Source organism: Xiphophorus couchianus, chromosome 15, assembly GCF_001444195.1.
Source record: "Xiphophorus couchianus chromosome 15, X_couchianus-1.0, whole genome shotgun sequence".
In the NCBI taxonomy this organism is placed as follows: domain Eukaryota; kingdom Metazoa; phylum Chordata; class Actinopteri; order Cyprinodontiformes; family Poeciliidae; genus Xiphophorus; species Xiphophorus couchianus.
In genome coordinates this window covers 12,108,654-12,132,480 of record NC_040242.1, presented here as the reverse complement: position 1 = coordinate 12,132,480, position 23,827 = coordinate 12,108,654, and the positions used below count along the sequence as shown (strand labels likewise).

At 37.7% G+C, this 23,827-nt stretch overlaps 1 protein-coding gene across 3 annotated transcripts; it reads right to left on the bottom strand.

Annotated features, from left to right (window-relative positions):
* Positions 1–666: 666 nt before the first annotated feature.
* Positions 667–21,889, bottom strand: ylpm1 (YLP motif containing 1). Of its 3 annotated transcripts, XM_028039479.1 has the most exons (23): positions 21,055–21,889; positions 19,588–19,812; positions 19,054–19,092; positions 18,059–18,247; positions 17,394–17,953; positions 14,413–17,232; positions 13,779–13,905; positions 13,493–13,634; positions 13,300–13,389; positions 13,028–13,205; positions 12,907–12,930; positions 12,614–12,804; positions 12,219–12,376; positions 12,075–12,137; positions 11,658–11,777; positions 11,364–11,540; positions 11,053–11,136; positions 10,865–10,948; positions 10,696–10,770; positions 4,051–4,102; positions 2,247–2,374; positions 1,956–2,135; positions 667–1,253 (listed from the first exon to the last, which is right to left on the bottom strand). In XM_028039479.1, exons 1-22 carry the CDS (start codon positions 21,613–21,615, stop codon positions 1,989–1,991), a joined length of 6,234 nt encoding a protein of 2,077 aa, XP_027895280.1. In that variant the 5' UTR covers positions 21,616–21,889; the 3' UTR covers positions 667–1,253; positions 1,956–1,988. The 3 variants fall into 3 exon arrangements, with proteins under 3 accessions (XP_027895280.1, XP_027895282.1, XP_027895281.1); XM_028039481.1 differs by lacking the exon at positions 19,054–19,092; XM_028039480.1 differs by lacking the exon at positions 12,907–12,930 and having other exon boundaries at positions 21,055–21,888.
* Positions 21,890–23,827: the final 1,938 nt, after the last annotated feature.

Genomic DNA, 23,827 nt, shown 5'->3' with positions numbered 1-23,827 from the left:
AAGAGTCAATTTCCTTTGTCCCAAACACACACCTAATAATTAAGAATAAACAAATTACTTAAATTGCAAGCATTTTAAAGTGGCCAAAAAGGTCTGATAAGGAAATGTAACATGATTTAAATAAAAATTCAAGAACACACAGCCAAAGTTATTGGCATCCATTAGTCAGGAACAGGCTGCTGATCCTTTTCTGACTATAGGAGTTAAGTCGATCACCAACAAATATAGAAAACATGGAATAGTGGTGAGAATGTTTTTCATACATTTATGACCTTAAACTCAAGCACACTCAGATAATGCAGCAGAATGATGATCCAAAGAACACCAGTTTAAATATCTTAAATAACAAAACTAATATTTTGGAGTGGTTTACTCAAAGTCAGACTTATAACTGATTCGAAATGGTTTAAGTTCAGGTCAATTCATACTCAAAAACACTATTTACTCAAGTTATTGTCTAATTAAACTTTGGGTGATCTGAAACATTCAAGTGCGACAAAAAAAACAAAAACAGAAGTAATACGTAATGGGGAGGGTTACTTTTTCACACCACTGGATGAGAAATAAGAAGTCAATGGTTTATTGAAAGAAATTGGCTCCTTTTTACTTTAATATTTTCATCACTACCTTGTAACATGCACCGCCAATGAACTCTACAGGTGGCAGTTACAGGAGATGGGACTTAAACATCTTTATTAATACACCTACTTCCATGTTGGATCAGTTTATATAAAAATAGATACAAGTTCAATTTACAAAAATATTAATTCGTGTAACAGGAAACCTAGACGAACAAGAAATGAGTACAGTTGATAGTAGTCTTAGTCTGGGGATTGTGACTTCATGAATGAACAGAGACAAGACTATCATTGTAGATTAGCAATAAACTGAACAAAAAGTCTTGCCAAACATAAAGCAACACAGTTAATTCTCCAAGCATCATTATGAAACCCCACTGACAAATCTTATTAGTGTATAATGTTGTGAATCTTTTATTTTTCCTCTACAACACATTGACTAAGAAACAGTGTTACAGGTATACAGTACATGAAGTATAAAACAGAGAAAAAGGTAAAATATGTCTGCATACTTAAACAAAATAAGCACAGATTAACTACAACTCATACCAGAGGGAAAAATGTGTTCTTTATAATTATTAGTGAAATGACAAAAACTACTGATAATTGTTGGGAATATTGTACTGATGAATGTTTCACTGCCAAGGAGTTGGAGCTTCTTCACATTCTGGGCACCTGTGGAAAGCAAATGTTTTTTAATAATAAACTTGTTTACAATAAAAAGTAAAAGTTAAAAACTTACACAACAACAAGATCCGTCATACCAATAAATTTAAAGATGTTTGATTCAGTGCATAACACCTTCACATCTAGCATCTAACATTACAATTGCTCCCCATCAACCAAACAACTATCAGTTGAAAGGAAAGGTAATTTGTAAGTAAACGCTTATACAAAATAGAACAAGGTAAAATATTTCATTCTTGTGTGTAAACAGCCTTCAAATATGTGAGAATTTTTTAAAAGAAGTGACAAACATTGTAAACAAGTGTTTCTACTTAGCCATGATGCACCAAAAGCTTAACGTTTTATTGAAAACTGTGGCTAGTTTGTATTTGAATACACCATTAAAGGCCACAGATATAACACTTTTTCAGTAAAACTAAGCCGATTGTGCCATTTCATCCAAAGCAAGCTTTCAAGACAACTCAACTGTCTTTAAATTGAAGATTTGTTGCAACGCACAGCATAAAATACACTAACTATACCATAAGTACAAATAAAGTCCATAAAAAACATTCTTATGATAAAAGATAATAGTCTTTACGTTTTTTTTTGTTATTTTTAGGATTTATAAATCATCATCTAACATCCTTTAAATAAAACCTGAAATGCCTAATGTAGTAATTAAAATGGGAAAGAATAAACCATACGTACCTTACTGTAAACCAAAATAAGGAATCGACTATCCTAGAAATATTTTGTACGATTGAGAGCTCTTTGTGCGAACTGGCCGCTCTCATCTGTTATTTTTTCCCAGTCCGTTTGTCCAACTACAAAACCGATAGCACGCTTTCGATCTGCATCCTTCTGCTCTTCAAGGTCAGCCCATCGGACCTTTACAGAGAAGACAACCAACCAAACCCATTATGAGCATGAAATGGATATTGGTCAATTCAAATTACATTGTCCTAAAAGACAGCTTCATATGACAGCAAAAATGTTTACCCTTTTCTTTCCTGGTGCAGACGTGCGTGTGGCATAGTCGTCTGGCAACTGAAGGTAGTCCTCTATGCCTGACAAGTGTTCACTGTCACGCTTCCTCTTTCCACCGCTCACCAGGCCGTCCAACTTGTCTTTATTAAGAGGAAAATTATCGCTAAGGTCACTCTTGTCCACCCAGTAAAAAAATTACCTAATTCTACTTCTGAAATTATTTTTAGGTAAAGTGTTCAATACAGAGCTTGGATCTACTAAAGGCATCCTTGCAATTCTGTTTGTTTACTTGCATTAATTAAAACAGAAAAGTAATGGTCAGAGATTTGCAATATAGTCACAACAATAACTGATTGTTGAACCACCTTTTGCAATAATATGTGGCAGAACATACTTTCTGCATCAGTTTCTCACGTAATTGTGGTCTTTTCTGCAGCATTGCTTGCATTCATTGAGGTTTATGTATTTGTTTATGCACAACTTTCTTCAGATTCCAACGAAGCAGAACCAAAGTCTAGTCAGAAGAAAGTTCCTTTTACCACATTGATTACTTTCCATTTCAGCCATGCAATTGTACATCTGATTTTATATTTGGGTTTTCTGTCTACATTTATCAGCTGGGTTGAGTCAAATTTGACTCTAGAATACTTTGGCATACAAAGGAGTTCTTGGTGTACTCAAATACTGCACCAGGCCCAACTAATCATCCCTCTATCACCTTGTTTAAGATTTACTGTAGGGATCTAGAATGTGATCTAATTTGGCAATAGTGCACCTAAAGAAATGAGGCTGCACCGGTGGATCAGGTCATCAAGACAAAAAAGGGTCTAAACACATGGAAAGTCTCCCTGTCATTCAACAACAAACATTAGGCCCACATCATAGTCCAAACCAGTAGTTCTTATCCCTGACCTTCAAGCCCCCCCGGTCTTGTTTGTTTTAGGTGTCTCATTACTGCAACACACCTGAATTAAATACCTGGGTGATTAACAGGCCTCAGCAGCTCTAGATGACTGCAGAGGAGGTCATGCAATCATTTGAATCAGGTGTGATGGAACATATGTAGGATAGAGAGTCTGGAGGACCAGGATTGGAAACCACTGGGCTAAACCAATCACAAGATGGTGAATGGCAGGATCTCCTTCTGATTGGTCATGTCCACATATTATTGTATGTCTCAATAGAAAGTTCAAGCCTGAGCCATGCAGAAATAGTTACCAATGCTCTGACAATGAGTCATCCACCTTCCAGGTTATCTGAACCATGGGTGGCTAGTGGATGGGTGGATAGTTAAACATCCTTACTTTTGCTGCTGATTTGCTCATAAATTGCACTTTGATGCTACATTTATGTCCCCAACCTGATGATGCAATGAGACTGTAAGCGAACATACAATATGAAGAAACGCGTTTTTAAATCTCTGACACGGTCGCTCAATACATGTTCAGGGACACTGAATCAGATGGAGCTCTTGGGTTTTTTGCAATTTGTCTCAATATTACACAGTCTGACCTGGGGTCAATTTTATATTTTCAATCCTGGCATGAACAGTAATGATCTTAAATACTTCTAAACTAAAATCTGTAGGATGATGGACATGTTCATAATGGCCTAAAACACTTTGATGGCTTGCAGCAATTTCTTAAGGAGACAATACTGGTTTTTTATGCTAAAAACAATAAACCCAATTCTACTGGCCCAGTCCAAGTAACAAAATACACATACAAATTACTTATGAGATGGAAATGGAAATCTCTATACTACAGGGGACAATGCTTTCATGATACAACAGAGATCTCAAATGTTGAATACCTACCAAGTTTGGCCTCTGATGTGTCCATCTCCCATTTGCTTTTTGGAAGATACCCCTAGATTAAAGAAACACTGCAATCGTTAAATGTCTGGGTGATGTAGGGGTGGAAGGAGAGAGTAGGAGAGGGGACTGGCTGAAAAGAGAGGAAAGTGGTTCATAAAAGGTTAAAGGACAAACAAGCAAAACCTGCATAACACTGCATTAGAAGATAAAACAATACAATGAATGCTATATACATGCTGCTGGCATGCAGACAAATATATTGTAACTCCTAAGTGACAAATTGATCATCATCAGCTAAATGTTGATGAATTTGAAAAATTAAAGTTCTCTAAAAAGAGCAAAAACAGTTTAAGTAAAAGTTTGGTTTAGTCTACTAAGATGGACTATCTTTACAAATAATCCCATCTTTGTGTCTTATGCTCAGGATGCAGTCTTACTGCTGTAAAAAAAAAATCCTACAAAGATTTGCACTCAAGCTACATGCTCATCAATAAATATCTAACTGCACAAGTATCCAATCAATCAAGCCACAATGAGCCAAATAATACAATTTTGGCATCTAGCTATAACTGATGTATCAGTGTTTTATGATTTGAACATGTGTTTGTCTAAAGTTTTATATGTAAGGGATTTCATTAAAATATACATATTACAGAATGACAAGTCAGAAGATGAATTATGGCTATGAATATTCAAATGTTTCATAAAATATGTGGCATAAAAAATCATTACATTTGACAAACTGTTACAACTAAAAGTTGAACTAAGCCTCTTAAATTCCTAAATTGTTGCTTATTTTTGCCAAATTATGTTGGAGTATTATACGTTTTTCGTCTCTAGCTGTTTTAAACGTCTGAAAACAAAGGAACTATTCAGAACAGTGAATAAATAAGAGTTTTCCTCTTAGATCAACATGGGCTCAACCAACATATGCCATCTTTAAGCAGGAAGGAAATATGCATAAAAACTAATCTTTCTCATTTATCACATGTAGAAACAAAAACAGTTTTTTTGATAGATCTTTCTTGCTTTTTTAAAACAAATAAAACATATATAAAACAGGATAAGGTCATGTAGCGAGTACCAACCTTTGGAATTTCACCTTTCATTTCCAAAGAGTTGTTGCTCTCTTACACATTTAAAGTAACCAGCTGGATTTTATGGTTTAATCAAGGTTAAGTCTGAGTTCAGCAAAAATAAATTAACTTCCTTAAAAAGAAAAAGACTCAAAAATGTAATTTATGACTACGTTGAACCCACTTACAACTACTTTGTATTCTTAAGTTGACCATGTTATTTCATTCTAATTAAAACAACCTCTTATTAATCATTTTAAGATTCAATATTGAATGACTATTAGGACATAATTTGGACTATTAAAGAAATTATTCAGTTGAGTGGTTATGCATGAAACGTCACAGATAATGCTTAGCGGACATTTTTAGTTCAGTCAAAAAGTCAGCAGGATTCACATCTGTGAAACTGTCCAAAATCAGGAAGGAAGACCTCTTGGTTGTTGGCAAATACTAGGTTTTCTTTAACCCTTTTCCTTTTTATATTCTCTTTCCTCCAAGTTGCCCAAAAGTCCACTTCTGATGCTTTGGTTGATGTGTTCCAGGCGAAAAAGCAAGGTCCAGTGGAGGACAGGTCCTCCGAACCAAATAAGTAGAAATGTTTTAGGAGTGCACATGCAAATAAATATATGCCCAAGTTATTTATTTTTTAATTAAGGTCTGTGAAACACTTTTTAAATATATTTTCCACCAATTTATTAAGTAACTTTTCAGGTGTGCCATTTGTGCATTAATAATTATTAAGATCGTAAAGTGACAAACCTCCAGAGATTTAAACCCAGAGCAGAGGAGACCACCAGCACTATCTCATTTTAAAGTGAACCAATGTCTATATATGTCTCCTGTGTCTATAAGTCAAAGAGATTGTCATAAAGTAACTTCATATATGTAGAGACCAAACTGGCTCTGTGAGCAACTTATGTCTGATTTCCACTGAGCGGTACTTCCCGGGTCGGTGTGGTATGCCATTTCATCTTGTCCATTGTAAATGCAACCAATACAACCGACTCGTAGTGCACCATTTCTCATCACCCTTTGGTTGTAGAGCCATACAACAATGGTACTGTACGGTTAGGGTGGAGCCATTGGCGAAACACCACAAAGTCTATTGAATGGAGAACAGGAAAACATCACTACTAGCAGAAGACATACTAGAGTCACATTTGTCGTTAACACGTTAGGCGTTTGTGTTTAACTCCACCTCCCCAGTAGGAGTCTAACTGGCAGTGGAAATGCTTTCCTAAATACGCCGACGCATAAAATAGTGTACTGAACCACACCGAACCGAGCCGTACTGATTAGTGGAAACAAGGCATAACGTGGCTCAGCAGCCACTTCCTCCTTGACTTCAGCAGGTTTTCAAATGAATGTTTGCAGACTCTGATACACTGAGCCCACTTATTCTCTAATGGTTTTTAATCACTCAAACTTTTCTTACCCCATGTCCCATTCTTAAAATCCATTTTAAATCAAGAATTGTTTATAAAGCTAAAGATTAATCAGAATGATCTCTCTTGACATTTGAGAGTTAAACACATTTGTCTTTAGATTAATTATTATTTAGATTAATTATTATTATTTGTATATGAGAAATAGAACAATCGTCAAGAAACAGTGGTAAGTAAATTCTTACGAAAATTCAGATTTCCTCCTTGCAATCTTAACAAATTTGGGGAATTTCCACACTTAAGGAGTTTTGTATGTGTAAAACCAACACTAGTTTGTTTCAACCCCTGAAATGTACTTTTTATGCAAATGTGATGTGATATGATACTGCAGCAAGATCGAGCCAAAAGTCTTATTGTAGCCAGGTATGCGTTGCTTAGAAAGCTGATTCAGAATAAACAAAGTGATAAATGCTGAATGTCTGTTTCAAAAACCTCATCCAGACAGCTTCTCAAAATAATTTGGTAAACCTTTTGTAAATTTGCGTAAAACAGAACCAAAAAAAAAAAAAAATAATAATAATAATATGAGGATTACATGGTATTGACTAATTTGAAACGCAACCCCTTCATCCCGTATAATATTTGGTACTCCCATTCTAAGAAACTGAATCTTCTAGAGCAGTTTATAGTGGCCACTTTTTGTTTGCTTTCAGTTTTTTGTGTGAAAAGAAGCCAAACCACCAGGAAGAGTTACAATTTTAACATTGATTCAGATCACAGAAATCAAATTATGGGTGTAAAACACCCTAAGATGAAGAATTTACATTTTCATGTAGAGATTCCTTCATTACATATGTATCCACAAGACTAAGAAACTTCTTATTCTTTGAGTACATAAACTAAAATGTGTAAACTAATAACGATTACATTAATTTAAAAAAGGTATGAGACGATAGTTGCTACAGTCAACCCGTTGGAAACAAAAAGTGTTCAAAGGTAAAGGGATGTATGAATTACATAATTGCATTGAGGGATTTATACCACCTGTGGAGGAAAAGGTAAGTAAAAGTGCAAAAAAAAGAAAAAAAAAAGAAAAAAAAAAAAGGATATGTCTCTGGTTCTTTTGGTTAAAAGTCATATTAACTACAGACTAAAATAAGCTGCACAGAATGCACAAGAATAGGTTAAGAGGCCAAAAGACTTAATAGCAAATAAAATGAAAAGGCTCCATCTTAACAGATATAGTTCCCCAAATTTCACTGCAAAAATAGCGCCAATAACTATTTGTAAGAAATTTGCCAACACAAACTGAGGCTACAACGGCAAACAATTCAGTCTGCAGAGATGATCATCAGAGCTGACATTCTCTCCAACCAGAACTTCTTCAGATCTATTGTCAGGAAAAGGACAATTAAAATTTCTGCAGATCCCACATATCCTGGACACAACTGTTTAGACTTTACCTTCAAGTTGCCGCTACGGAGCACTTTTCGCAAAAACAAACTGCAACAGAAACTTTTTCACCTTAGGTCATCTCTCTGATGACCACAACGAACACATTACAGAATAATCTGTCAGCTACTCTGCTGCGCAACAAATTAAGCATGTTTACACTATCGCAATCTGCCTTTCTTTATTCTTAAAAAAGAAAAGGCTATATTGGCTACATAATCCTGTATTTTACCTAATCAAAATTGTATATATTTATACTTTATGTCTATGCAGTGAGCGCTTAAAAACCAAATTCTTTGTTTGTGCACACAATCTTAATCAATAAAGCAGATTCTGCCAGTGGTTTAAAACACAGAAAGACATGACCACTGGGAACTAAATGCTTATGTGCATCACGATTCTGGTCAAGTGCCTCTGACACCACGCAAAGTGTCACATTGCCAAGTTCATCAGTGAACACACAATGTTTTGTGTTTTAATTTCACAGTTCTAGCCCATCACAGTTCTAATTTTTTAATTTACTACGACCATTTTTAAGATTTGAGAGCAAAAGGAAACCCGACAAAAATCAGTGGGTGTTTCCTTATAACACAGAGCCTTAAACATTCTTAGAAAGCTTCACGTACTGAACGTTTATCTCCTCGATGAATAATATTATATATAAAAAAGAAAATATGGCCATGTAATATTTTATATTCTTCAATCAGTGGTAGAAAGGCAGGAATGAGTTGTGTGGAAGCATAGTGCCTGAACAACCAATGATCTGTAAGGGTTGAAAATAGGAGTGCAACAAGCTTTAGAGGCTGAGCAATAGAGCATTGTATTCTGCCAAGTTAATCTACCCCTCAGAAGAGCACACCAAAATGTTCCTATTGTCCAAAAGCTACAGATCTAGCATAATGTTCAGAAGTTCTTATATATCTTTGTTTCCAACAACTGTACTGTGTTCTAAAAAAGATCACAATAAGGGGCTTTTAGGGACAAAGAAAAGTCATGAAAGTCATTGAATGTCACATGTAAAGATTTAGGGAAAAAAGAGTCAAACATTTCAACCAGTGCACATTAAATTCTTAAATGTGGCACAACTGAAGGCAAAACAGGTATTAATATTTTAATGTTTTAATAAACAATTCTTAAAATGTATAGTTAGTATTGTATAAAACTAAGAAAAGGGAAAAGAGATTACACATTTTCTTACAAGATATAGGGACTCCAAGAAATATTTAAAGAATTTTTTTTTGTTGTGTGGAAAACAGACTCAGATTAGTCAATCAGTATTTGTATAACACAGGGACCTACGTGTCCCTTAAGGTTAAGGACAGTTTTAAATGAGTTTTAATCATAACTGTGTTCAAAATCCACAGGAAGTCTTTCTGTTTCCCAAAAATTATCAGGAAAGCCAATTTCTGACTTTGTTTATTTAACCCCAAAGAAATCTGACCATGCAGGTCTGTATTTGCAGTGAAATAGCTAAAATGTGAGTGTTTTTGCACTGAAGAAGACATCTCTATGTAGAAAAATAAGAAATATAACTAAAAAAGACAAGCCTTTTTTCCTTCAAGCCTAATTTGCAGTTTGTTTTGAGTACTAGATGTGAAATTTCTGTATTCAGGCTGCCCAGGTGAAGCTATAACATTATGCTAGGAATTTAAAAATTCCCAATATTACAGAGCTCTTTGAACCTTCCAGAATAGTTCTAAATAACTTTGGCTAAAAATTATTAAAAAATAAACTTTACAAAATTGTATATTTTCAAATCCAGGTTAAAGCAGTTTCTAAGATGTTTTAATTGAATAATTGCTATGAATTTCCACAACGGAATGACAAGTATTAGAAAAATTGTTTTAGATTTTTTTATCCACCCTATTTTTTGCAAAGTTCGTTTTTTTCTTTATTTTAAAACCTAATAGAAATAAAATAGTGGTTCTTCAGAAATAAAATTTCCTTTACTATAAACTTGTGAAAATAGATATACCTACTAAATATCTACAATGTCATATTTTACAACTACTGTCATATTTGCAGCTCTTTATTTAGATGGACTGAGGCCAAAATTATTCTTGCACATAAAGATTGCTCACCCCGATCTATATTATTTAAAATTAAATGTGTTTTAAGTGCCTCAGTCTACAAAACCTTCAAAATCTAAAGTTACTTCACTTAGAGATCTCTGCAGAGAAACGAAGCAATTAAACAATGAAGCATTTAAGCTGCAACAGTGCAAAGCTGGTCACCCCATTTCATAAATGGTTTAAATGATCACGACGTTTTATACACATACAAAAACAGTATTTATGAGGAGATTGTACCATATCTTATATTGTAAAGAGATAATACTAAGACATTTTAGTAGTATGTTTTTCAAATCTTGTGTTATACCATAAATTTTCATTGGTTTGGTTTTATGTTTTACTGTGACGTACTGGAATGTTACATTAAGGAGAAAATCTATTTGATGCAAATTGTGTTTATATATCATTATAGAGTTAGAAACATTAAAATAATAATAAAAAGACTACAAAACTAAAACTACAGTGCTTTCTTAGTCTTAGGGATTTCATCTGTTTTTGTTTGGTCATAAAAAAAGTTTACTCAGTGAATGATTTTTTTTCTTTTTGATTTAGGACTAACACTACAGATCAATCTGGAAAACAATTAATCCTGCATATGTTTTGTTCAATAGAAGCAGACATGAAAATATGTGGCTAAGAGGTGGAGCTTTTTTGTCCTACCAGATCGCTCTCTTCTTCCTCCTCCCTCTTGGTTTCTTGGGGAACATCTTCAGGGTTGAAGTCCTCCATTTCAACCTAAAAATTCAAGCAAATCAAAGTTTAGCTCATACAGTCACTGACAAAAAGGGTTTCAACTTCCAGCAGTAAAAATCTACTAAAAATAAATTACCTCCTCAATGGCGGCATCTTGAAGCAAGGATCGCACATCTAGGCGCACCATATGACGAGGAGATGACTCCCAGTTGTTGGACATCTGCATATAAAAAAATCCATTAAAAGTAATTGTTTCAGTCAAAGATACGAGAAAGTTACCTTAATTGTCTTAGTATTTGAGATCAAAAAAGCAATCCTTTAAACCTTTGTTATATCCTTAAGCTTGCGCCCATGGACATTCCTCTTTGCACATGTTTGAGTGTCAGCCGTGATTTCAGCTACATACACCTAGAAATGGAAGAGAAGATTTTTTTTTCAGCAGGAACCAAACTGAACACCTTTCGATTAAATTTATTTAGCTAATTTATTAGGTTTATTTGATAGGTAGAGACACACAATAACATAAACAAACTGAATAAAACAGCAGTCCCATGTTTGTATCGTCTTGCTTATAGAGTAAGCTAATTTGTAGCATGTGTCTCTATTTAGAAAATGTAATAATTTAAACAACTCACCTCAAAGCCTTTTGTTTTGGCTGCGCTCCAGAATTGCTCAAAATGTTTCACTCGGTCATTAATGGTGTCCAGAATAATAAAAGGGAAGAAACCGTCATCAAGAGTTTTCTTAAATGTTTTCAGCATGCTGCTCCTGTAGGTATCCTCCATCTCAGGTTCATATTCATATTCAAGAACCTGAAAGACAGTTGTTGAGCATCTCATCATTTACACTAAACTAAAACAATTCTGATTAAACTCATCACAGTCCATCAGATTAGACAGTTTGATTGATCTCATGTGCACCAGACTGACCTTATTTTTGACTCTCTTCCCGGTGTCTGGGTCTTTCTCAACTTTCTCCACCTCTGTCATGAAGTAATCATCCAGAACAAGAACTCTTGGAGGTGCGCCACCACATTCAACTTCCTTGTCCTAAATAAATTTAGAATAATTTTCTAAATTTGTTTGTAACCAAAATAAAACCATTTATGTAATCTTTTGTTTCCTCTAAATACAAGTCAATGTTAAAGGCTTATCTCAATTAATGAAGATATTGATGATCAAAAATAACAGAAATAAACACTTGAAATACTGTATGTGTATTTAACCTTTAAAACATACAACTTTCACTTTAGAACTGATTTACTGAAAAAAACAGATATTTCTAATTTACTGAGATAAACATTTTTAATACATTTAGGGAAAAAAAAACAAAACAGAATTACATACCCGTATAAGCTTTGCAACGTGGCTTTTTCCACTTCCTGGGAGGCCTCTCATTATAATAACAATCTGTTAAGATACAGTTTTCTTAAGTCCTTGCTCATTTATGTTAATGTTACGTAAATGAATATTGCAGAAATTAATTAATACCCTCTCAGGTCGAGATAATCTGCCAGGTGCTTTGAGGATGTCATCAATATTTTTTATTTCAGGCTTCTTCTCGACTCGTGGAGGTGGCGGTGTTGGTGGAGGGGGCAGTGGAGCGGCAGGGTGTGGTCCTCGGTCCTCTGGATAACCTCTTCTTTCCACTGAATGGCAATATATCCATTTCAACAAATTCAAAAATTTCATTAATACCTGAAAATTTACTTGGCTGTATTAGGCCCAAGTATTTGTAGCATTTTAAAGAAATCCTTTAACCTTCAGTTACATATTTTACGCCCAAAAAATTGTTCAAACTAAAATTGTAAATAAATACATGTTTTAATAATGCATGAAAACTCTGAATAAGGAATGCTAATTAACATATAGTGTGTCCAACGTACAGTAAGGCGAGCTGTAACGCTCGGGCCCAATGCGGTCAAGTCCGATGCGGTCTGGCCCAATGCGGTCAGGTCCGGAGCGCTCATACAGAGGTCTGTCAAAGACAGGCCTTCCATAAAAGTCGTCTGGGTCACGACTGCCACTTCGCTCCTTATCTCTATCCCTGTATGCCGCTCGAGGAGGTAGTGGAGACCTGCACATAAAATTACCATTTTTAATTTCTTTATTATAACCTTCTTATTTCAAACCATCAGAGTCAAGACAAATCAAGACGTCTGACACAATTTGATAGTACCTTTCTTCAACCAAGGTATGTGTGCTTGAATAAAAAACAGAAAAATAATGCCACTTAAGTAGAGAAGCTAGAATAAAAAATAAATAAAATAAGGTTGAATATTCAACAACAAAGGCCATACCTTTCATCTCTTTCCCGTGAGTGATAACGCTCCCTCTCATATCTGTCTCTATCATATTCAGGAGGCATATCTCGGTACATCTCCCTCTCTCTGCTGTACTCCCGGCGATCCAAATAGGGGTCTGGTCGCCGGTCATAATACGGATCTCGGCTGTAGGAATCTCTGAGACCAAGTGGTTCTAGGAATTTAGTTTAAAGAAAATGGAAATTAAAAAATTAAAAATCAACACTTAACAAAAATGATTAAAAAAATTATTGCAGCATGAACCCTACCTTTATCATAGAGGCGATCTGATGGGACTGGGTCAGGTCTTAATACTATTCTCTCACCATATGCAATCCGCTCTACAGTTGCCCCGAGCTCTGAAAAGAGGACAATCAGCACATTTCATTACACCAGGATCACCGATTTAACACCTAATATGTCTCTAAATGTTAACCATGGTATTTGATTTTCTGGACATACCATGCCCATGTCCATAATCGACAGTTTTAGGAATTACTGTCGGTTTGGCTGAAGCAGACAGGGATGACTGGTAATCTACAGCAGGTTTGCTTTCCCAAGACGCTGATTCAGGAGCAGCTGACTGAACAGCAGCACTCATACCCTGGTGAGAAAAGATACCATTATGTTCAAAGCTCTTACATCATATGGTACAGTAGAAAAACTAAAGGGAATCAAGTTTCTTTCCTTTATTGAATTTCTCATACAACCAGAAGTGTTTTCAAATAATAAGGTAGCTCTCAGTTACCTTTAAAACATTCCTAACATCTGCTGGGATCTCCAAGCCAAGGAGACCTGCAGGTAGCTCTGGCAGAAGGTCACTGGATGCAGGTTGTAGTTTTTCAGTACTAGGGGTCTTTCCCTCTTGCAACTCCCTTTAAAAAAAACAAGCTAAGTTAATAGTTGCCACCTCCGCATGAGGGATTGCATGCGTTTCTGTAATGTTGTCATCCTCAGGTCAATTCATGACCAAAATTGCAACATTTGTTATATTTTCAGTCTGCTTTCACTCTGCTCTGTGTCAAATGAACCAAACTCTTCGAAAAACCTCACTCCCCCTGTCCTGTGGTGGTGCTTCGCCAATAACCACTGAGGGAAACAACACAAAAATGTCTGAAGCGCTACAGTCCACTTCCTGCTTTTTGGAGAAGTCTCTGGGCCACTTGGCATTCAAATATGTATTCAAACCAGAGTTTACTTCAACCAAACTGAGAGCTAGGTTTTTTAGCCAGACCAGAGTTAGCTATTATAGTCGACATCAGAGATCACAGTTCCTAAAGCAAATTACATTTTTTAGGTTGGATTTTTATTCTGGGCCAGTCAGCCACTCATCATTACAACATGCTCCCACAAACAAAATTAAATAGAAGACAATAAATTACCTTATTTGCTTAAGTTCTTGAGCAGCTTTCAGAATAATCTCATGCTGCCTTTGAGAAAGGGCAAGCACATTTGCCCCACTTGTTCCTTGGGTTGCTGCTTCAACTGAGCTTCCAGGCAAGTCTGTTGCAGATCCACCAGGTGGTGGCTCTTCTTTTCGCTCCTCATACTGAGGTCTAAGGTCACCATAATCGGGATATGTCCTCACAGGTAATGGAGAACGCCTAGAAGGTCTATCCCAGTCAGAAGCCCGTAGGTGTGGCGGTTCATCCAGTCTGTATGGGGGCTCATCCCTATAGTCAAGAATTCGTAGCTCTCCCCTTGCCCTATCGTTTTCATCATAAGAATACGAGCGACGTCTCTCTGTTTCTGGATCCCAGCGTTCCTCTCTGAGGTGCGGTGGGGGTGGCATGCGGGGAGGATACTCTCTTTCAGGAAGAGGACGATCTCTGTCCCACTCCCCCTCACGGAACTTGGCTTCTTGGCGATAGTCCTCAGGTGGAAACTCTGGAGCTGGAGGCTGGCGATACTCATCCTCACCTCGATCATAATCCAAAGCTTGGTCCTCCTTATATACCTCTTCATATCCTTCACGATGTGGACCTGGGCGCCACATTCCCCTCGCAATTCCTCGACCCATAGGTCGTCTTCTCATTCCTCCTCTGTCAATTATTTCATGTGGAGTCATTGGAGGCCCTCGTGGAGGATACCATTCAGAATCTTCTTCCGTTCCTTCATACAAAGGCTCCTCTAAATGATCCATAATTTCATGGGGAGGAGGCGGAATGCGTCGCCTGCCTCTTCCTACATCAGGATGCCCTGGATGGCCATATGGGTCGTGCTCGAGGTACATTGGGTGCATTGATTGATCCACGTTGGCGTCATCCAACTCCATTTCATGACCTACAGCCTCATGACCCATTTCACCGTGAATAGGGTGAAGTGGACCTCCTCGGCCTCGAGGCATGAAACCAGGGTGCCCACGTGGAGGACGACCCCGACCAGGTGGAAATGGGGGCCTCATGCCTCTCATTTGAGGCCGCCATTCTTCCCAGTAGGGTTCTCCTTCCTCAGAACACTCAGCTGACTCAGCCTCTGCCCAGTGCATATCATCTAGGTCTCCCCTAGCAACTGCTGGACCCCCTATTCCCATGTGTGCCCCTCCTCTACCTACTGGTGGGCCTCCTCTACTAAAGGGTGGTCCACCTCTCACCATTGGTGGGCCTCCTCTACCCATGGGTGGACCTCCTCTACCCATAAGCGGACCTCCTCTACCCATAGGCGGACCTCCTCTACCCATAGGCGGACCTCCTCTCCCTATGGGTGGACCTCCTCTCCCCATGGGTGGACCTCCTCTACCCATGGGCGGACCCCCTCTGCCCATGGGTGGTACTCCTCTGCCCATGGGAGGAAATCCTCTGCCCATGGGTGGTACACCTCTCCCCATGGGAGGAAATCCTCTGCCCATGGGTGGTCTTCCTCGTCCCATTGGGGGCCCTCCTCTCATTGGGGGTCTACCTCGCCCCATATATGGTCCCACTGGCTCCTCATAATACTCTTCCTCTTCAAAGTAATGTTCTTCTGGAATCCATGTGTCTTCAGGACGCATCTCTGATTCATCCTCGCCAAACCCCTGATATGACGGATCTTGCCAGTAGTCTTGTTGCTCTTCAGGTATTCCTGTATCTCCCTCCGATGGTACATAGTCATAAGGCATTTCGCCCACCCCCTCCTCAGTTTGTGCAGTATTATGTTCTCTGTACTGGCCAGGGCCCAATTGTCCACGCCCAAGTCCACGCAGTGGAGGCTGGCCACGTCCCCTGCCAGGAGGTAGATTTGGAGGTTCTGGTTTTGGTGCTAACTGGTCTGAACTTTGTAGTTCTGGTTGGATTTCAGCAGTCATTTTAATTGATTTTTTGTTGTCTGTCATTGGTCCATCGTCCTTTTGGGAATTTTGTGGAGGTGATGGAGGTTTTGATACCGAAGCAGAGTCTTTCGCCGATGTAGTAGGTTTGTCTTTATTCCTATCATCAGTGACACTTTTGTTTTTTGCTTCCTCAGACTCTTTCTTACTTCTTAATGTCTGGGGAATAGGGTCATCTTGAATAAAAAAGCCATCTGCTCCAAGCAAATTATCATCTGTCAAGTCATCAGCTGTTGACTTATTTGGTATAATTTCATCTTTGTTAGACAGTGGTTGAGCAGGTGTTTTTGGCAAGGTTGTTGAATCTGAACTGGCAGGATTTTGAATGTCAGTCTCCAATTTAGGTTCAGGACCTTGTTGCTGTTTTAACTGAGGGGCTGAAGGAGATTCAAAACGTGGTGGGGGGCAAAGGGGTCTTAAGGAATCCAATCTAGATTGCTGTCCAAAATTAGGCTGGTCATGTCTGGGTGGATTATCAAAGCGGTGCCGTGGCTGGTCAAACCTCGGAGGACCATCAAAGCGGTGCCGTGGTTGGTCAAACCTTTGGGGACCATCAAATCGTTGCCGTGGTTGGTCAAACCTTTGGGGACCATCAAAGCGTTGCCGTGGTTGGTCAAACCCTTGAGGACCATCAAAGCGTGGGCGTTGCTGGTCGAACCTCGGGGGGCCATCAAAACGGTGCCGTGGTTGTTCGAACCTTGATGGGCCGTCAAAGCGCTGAAGTGGTTGATCAAACCTTGTCGGACCATCAAAATGCTGCCGTGGTTGATCAAATGTTGGGCCTTCAAATCGTTGACGTGGTGGGTTGAACCTTGGAGGACCATCAAAACGCTGCTGTGATTGGTCGAACATAGGGGGCCCATCAAAACCTTGTGGTGGTTGGTCAAATCTGCTGGGCCTGCCATCATTAAGAAAATGAAACTAAATTAATGTTGCTTAACAACAAATATTCATATTTATAAACGGCTAATAAATATAGAAAAATATATTTGCAAATTGTTGTTAAATGTCAGTCCCATGTCAATATATAAATACCAGTAAAAAAGAAATACAACTGACCGTGGTTCTCTTATGCTGTTGAAACTTGATGTTTGCATAGTCAAAGGACCAGGGGGTATGACTCCAACCCCTCCAGGAAGACTTCCTTGTACATGGGGTCCGTCAGATGATTCTGAATGTGCCACAAAGGTAGGAGGTTGTTGGCCTAGAGCTGTAGCACCTGTAGCACTTGCAGCTGTGGCACCAGTAGCACCTGGAGCAGTGGCAATAGCACCAACCACAGTGGGTTGGACACCAGGGTTCACTACTTGCTGCTGCAATGGCGTATCTTGTCCAGGGTACTGGCCAAGCTGTCCCATCATAGCACCATACTGGCCTGAGGCAAATGGCACCATAGCAGTAATAGTGGTCACCCTCTCTTGAAGATGAGCATTGGTAGCATTCATCTGCTCTTGCCACTGCTTCCATTGGAGCTCATAGTCCTGCAACTGGTCTTTATGAGGATAAGATTGAAACTGTTCATGCCACAAAGCAAAAGAACTATTCCAGTTTTGGAATAAAGGTATGAACTGCTGGTGTTGCATTTCATAGTGCCTCAGCTGCAGTTCCGCAGACATCGTCTGCAATAGAAACAAAAATAATGTTATTGATTTTAAGCACTATTTACTAATAAACAAAGAAACAGCAGAAAACGTAAGCTGATGTTATGTTGGGCTTTTACCAACCTGCAGGTTTGGAGGCTGCTGAACTACTCGTTGATACTGTTCAAGAATCTGCTGAAGTTTTTCATGTTGCTGCATGAGAGCTTGGTATTGCAAGCTAACTCTCTGCTGTTGCACATGCTGCCATTGTGCTGCTGCAGCCTGCAATTGCTGAAGACGAGCAGCTTCCTCTGAGTCTTTTGGAGCATCAGGCTTCAAATAAAATCAAGCAAAGATTAGGGGTGATCATAAATTGCATATATAATTATGCAATATATGCATACGCATATTGTTTTTTATCTAACACATGTTTGATATATTTGTAGAACCACAGAGTTCAATTTGCAATGACAATAAATATTTCAAAGTTAAGTCAAGGCACTAACAAAATCATCCACTAAAAGCAGCTAACAAAACACATCTTAAACATTGCTAAAGCTAGTTAAGAACTAGACTGGATAATACATCGCTTATGGGTGGAGACCAACAATATCACAAACATAAGTTGGAAGACAAATAAAAAGATTTTGATTGTGTTAAAAAGTAGGGTTGGGTATGTTTTCAGTGCAGTTGGTTGCATAACCTCAATATGCTCAGTGTCTTGTATTTGACATTAGTGGCATCAAGGTCACCGTTGAAGATATTTGGGCATGTCATATTTTGGAGCGAGGCAACAGTGCACACTTGAAAAGCTTAGAATATCCTATATAAAGATATTCTAATGCCTAATCATTCCCAACACAAAAATGTTTCCCATCTTTCAAACAGGTCAAAGAAGCATTGGTAAATTTCCACCTCAACAGATGGGTTCAACTTAGAAAAATTGTGTAAAAAACATGTCTCTGGTAATGTCAGTTTAGGTGAAAATTTTGCAACCCAACCCTACTCAGAATATGGCAAGCATCATGAGAACTGAGGCAAAAATATGCATGGGCATAAAAATGATGGGGAGAATGGGCATAAAAATGATGGGGAGAATGGGCATTAAAATGATGGGGAGAATGGGCAGTAAGACTTACTGTGTCTGTAAAATTAGATGAGTTTCCTACATTTGCACTCTGTAAAATTATGCAAACAACATTTAAATTTAGACTGTGAGGCACTTACATTCTCCTGAAAAACATCTTAACATGTTCTTAAAGGCAAATGTGGAAAAACTATTTAAAAATTACTCATCAAAACCATATTAGCTGTTTAATAATAAATGCATGAATAAAGGTCCTGTGAATTGGCGCAGAGGTAAAATAAATTAAACAATCTACAGTTATTCTATTTAAGTGAAAATCCTTTTTTGAATCTTTATTCTTTGAGAACAGATAAATGTTAAGCTCACAGAGCTTAAATAGTACATTTGAGAATTGTATTGCATTTACATGACATTATACTACATCACACTAAAAGAGAAACAAGAAAAACTGTAGAACAAATTAGCAGTATTAACCGCTTCACCAAAAGGGCCTTACACAACTTCTTTAACAAGAACTTAACAAAAAATTATTTTGTAAAACCGATAGATCATTTATGAATATCAATATAAGTGTAGGAAAACTTACCTTTACTTCTACAGGAGGTGGGGGTGGCACAGGTGGTTCTTCTCTTGGTGGCGGTGGCGGGGGTGTGCCTTTTGGTGGTTCTGAGGGAAGGGGAGGAGGCATTGCCTGACTGGGTGGTTGCGGAGTTAGAAAGGCATTGCCTACTGTCTGATTTTGCTGGGCTTTCTCCTGCCTCAGTTTCTGTAAATTCTGAAGATGTTGTTTGTACCACACATTCTGTTGATCCTGATAGAAACAACAGCATCACAAAATAAAGTAGGTGAGGATTATGCTTTTTCTTCATTCTTATAGATATGTTATTGCTTACAGAGTTTAGATATCTTACTTATAATATGTTTCACATTTTTTGGCAGTTGCTTTTGGACATTTTCAACACAATAAATAATGAAATCAATTATGGGTAAAGCTGCTTTCACACTCTAGACCCTTGAATTTAACTTAAACAAAAATTATTTTACTTACAAGATACTTCATTGTTAAGCTTATCCACCAGGGAGAATGTGTACAATAACATTAACAGTAGCTACAGGTCAAACATATTTACTTTGCTATGATTGAAACACATGCCCAATTTTCAAAAACAACCAATAAATGTAAGAAATAAAATGAGGACAACCAATAGACAAATTTTTAGCAATTTGTTTCACAAAATTATTTTAAATAAAAATGTAATTTTATTGATTACTTTAGGTTTCAAACATGTAAGCAGATAGAACAGACTGCACCAAAGTTGTAGTTTCTATTTTTTTTACTTTAACTGATAATAAACAAACAAAAGATAAGAAGAAGCATTCATTAAAACAGGTTTCTGCTTTAGCAATGTAATAAACCATTATGCTATGTTAATTAAGAATATTAAGACCATTGCAATTTAAATTTAACTTGGTTAAGAATTTTAGAAAACTTTATTCAACTCTTACTTGCAATTAAAGTCCTCTTTTTTATATACATGGGTTAATTAACTTTCATTAAAGTTAAGTGTCGGTTCTTTGGACCAACACTGAAATATTTACCAAGCTGATTTTTGTGCAATTGCACATACATTCAATAAAACATTGTTGTTAAAAATATTGAGAAAACAAGCAATTTTAACTTCAGAGGAACAACTATAAACTTGAGGGAATGGTTAAAAAACACCCCACTTGAGCAAAGTTACTAGTTTCTTTGCATATCTCTTTCAGTTCCTCAGATAACATCCCCAGTGTTGGTTGCCGCATTACCCATTATAACTTTTTTTGTTGTCTGAAGCCAACTGGAACCACATGTTTTGAAGCAACTGTAGACTGAAATCTTGTGATCTGATATCCAAGCTTCATTAGCCTCTATGAGGTCTGTTTTGGATCAAAAATGTAAAAAAAAAAAATTAAGCTTATTTTCAGGATTTTAACTTCTTTGTCCAATTTGAAAATAATGCAGTCAGTCTTGTTTCAGACCAAAAAAAACAATATCACCAATTTAAGTAATTACCTGTAAAGGTACGGATGTGTTATCATTCGTGCTGCACGGGTTTGTGTTGCTGGCCACTGGAACACCGATGTTTTCCTGCGACTTGGGTGGCTGGGATTCTGGATGTGGAGGAATCGGCTTGGACTCCGCTGGCTGCTGCTGCGGTGGAGGTTGCGGCTGCTGGCCCTGATTGGGTGGTAGCGGTCCCCTGGGTGTCTGAACCGGAGTCTTTTCCTGCACAAGGTACGACTGACCACTTTCAGCGCCCTCTACCTGGCCCGGTCCTTCTGAATGCCACGGCGGGGCCGCGTTAAACCCACCCGAGTGTCCACCTCCAAACCCAGTGCCGCTGTTACCGTGGTGTAACACGGATTGTAGCTGTTTCTGGTGCAACATCTGGAGCTGCTGCATCTGCTGTCGGTGCTGCTCCTGAAGGCTGGAGAACAACGAGCCGCTAGAGGAGGCCTCGTAGCCGCCGAAACCACCAGGAGCCGGACCTGTTCCGATCGGAGGCTTTCGAGGGCCAGGTCCTCCGAAGCTTTGAGGCGGAGGAGCCCCGTAATTCCCCCAGGAAGGAAACATTTTATAAAACAAAGCCACAGAAGGCCAATGTGATTACATGCACAGAAGGCCCCGGAGTGACTAACAAAGCTAGCAGCTAGCGTCGACCTCCTCTCTTCAGAGGAAAATAGCTACATTGTCAATTGATTTTATGACCAACGATACAGTTAATTAGATTACAAAAACAAAATGAATTGTTATCGCTTGTAAGACTAGTTAAACAAATTAGAAATTTCACACAAAAAATATGTGATAGGATTAGACGCTTTGTGTCGTTGAATGGCCGACTACTACAGGAGCACGCAGCTGAAACCGGAAATACGTCACTCATTACGTGATCGTTTCCTATAGTAGGTCTTAATTTTTTTTTTTAAAAACTTAAATTTTTAAAATTAACATTCCTTACTTTTGTATAAAAGCTCTTGCTCGTGTAAATTTTATTTTATCTTACTTATACCGTCAAGTAAAATAATGAAAAGTTTTGCATGATTTTTTTTTTTTTTTTACGGCGGAACATGGCAGTTTTGTGAAGTGAAGCATGCATGCACCTCATGAGGTGCGAAAAGGAACATCACAAAAAACAAGTATCATGAATTATTATAAAGTATCAACAAAACCTTCTTAAAGAGGCTGCTCGGGTACTGACTGATTATAACATTTGATTTATTTTTGAACAACATTATATAATTATTCTATGAAAGAATAACACAAAAAACTAAATATGAATATTTTGCACTGTTGTTTAGTAACTAATGTTATTTAGAAAGGTACCTTTTCACAACATAAAGGATGGTAACCAATACTTATAGCAGGTATAGAACAGTGTAAATTACGTTCAGTGATAATATGCAATGTTAACTGTATATTCAGTTTACCTACAAATGGCTGAACAGTCCCAGCAGATAAAAAGTAACAGAACAAGAAACAGGTGTATCAACATGTCTCGCGATTACATAAACTGTAGGTGTCCTACCTGCTTTCAGTCACTAGACTAAGTGCATTTTACACTTCTCCCACTAGATGGAGACATTTACATGGTTATTCAAAAGACCATTTTGATCACTCTCACACCAGTATCACACAGGAGGATCATAATTATTGTCGGCAAATTAATCACCAAATCACCAATCTATTAAAAATTATATATGTTATCCAAGTCATTTAAACCCAAATATCTAATTGTTGGTAACTGAGATGATTTCCATAAATTTTTAAATGCTTGCTTAAAGTATTTCATTCTCATAATTGATCCAAGAAATAAAATATACAAACAGTGCTGTTTTTGAGGTTGTGTCTGTTGTCAATACAAATTTCTATCACCAGCTAATTACCAATGTTTTGGGTAATCCAGCCAGTAATATTAGGGGTCATAGTTTGTGGTTGTTGTGTGGATTGAAGCTTAAAAGTTTGAGATCCGCACTGATGTGAAATAACATGCAATTGCTCTGTAAAACTGTAAAACGAAATCACATATGAATAACTTAAAACTTACAACCGGGGTAGTCAATGCAAATGTAAAAACTGTGGTGTACTTTGTTGATAATACCTCTTGCCTCCATAAAAAAACTACAGATAAAATATGTGAAAAAAAGGCAATAAGTAATATCGATTTCAAATTGCCATACTGTCTGGTGAAAAGTTTAGTCAAATACCTAAAGATAGGCTTAAAGAGTTCACATAGCCTACAAAGTCATTTTGTTTATCAAAAGAGTCAGAGTGGTGAGAGGTAAAAGAGCACTGACTTTTGGTTGCCCTTGAGGCCTGATACACATAAAATAATTTTCCTTAACATCACCAGTAAATCTGTTTTAATTTTGACCAGAACCACTTTAAAAGAACCGTTAAAGCGGATTAATCAAGCCGGTCCTGTTTAATGTCTCCCGTTAATTAGTTTGTCAGCAGTGTTTTAATATTGCCTAATGACTTCATATTTCACCAATGACATTCAAGGGGTGTTAAAAGAGGAGAAATGGTCCATTCAGGCCTCAGTTCTTTCACTTAAGGCGCCCTCAGTGAATAAGACAAGGTCAGGGAGGCCTAGCCTTTAGGGAGAGATAGATTATCAGGGGAAGGGGGAAGGAGAAATCCCATAGAGGAAGCTTTCTCCTCTCTAAAACAGCATGACGGGCACAATGTGATACAGTTAGAACAATACACTGCTCAAGGGATTCATGATACAGCTTAAGGCAGCCACACTGTATAGGATGGCAGAATAACTTCACAGTACACAAAA

Bases quoted from the DNA above. Each gene is read 5' to 3' on its own strand.
- ylpm1 (XM_028039479.1), bottom strand. From the start codon at position 21,615: ATGTTTCCTTCCTGGGGGAATTACGGGGCTCCTCCGCCTCAAAGCTTC. The intron at 17,233-17,393 runs GTCAGTTGTATT...TAATGATGGCAG, and splicing joins AACAGCATAAGAGAACCACG to GCCCAGCAGATTTGACCAAC. The intron at 11,137-11,363 runs GTGAGTTGTTTA...TTCCATTTCTAG, and splicing joins CCAAAACAAAAGGCTTTGAG to GTGTATGTAGCTGAAATCAC.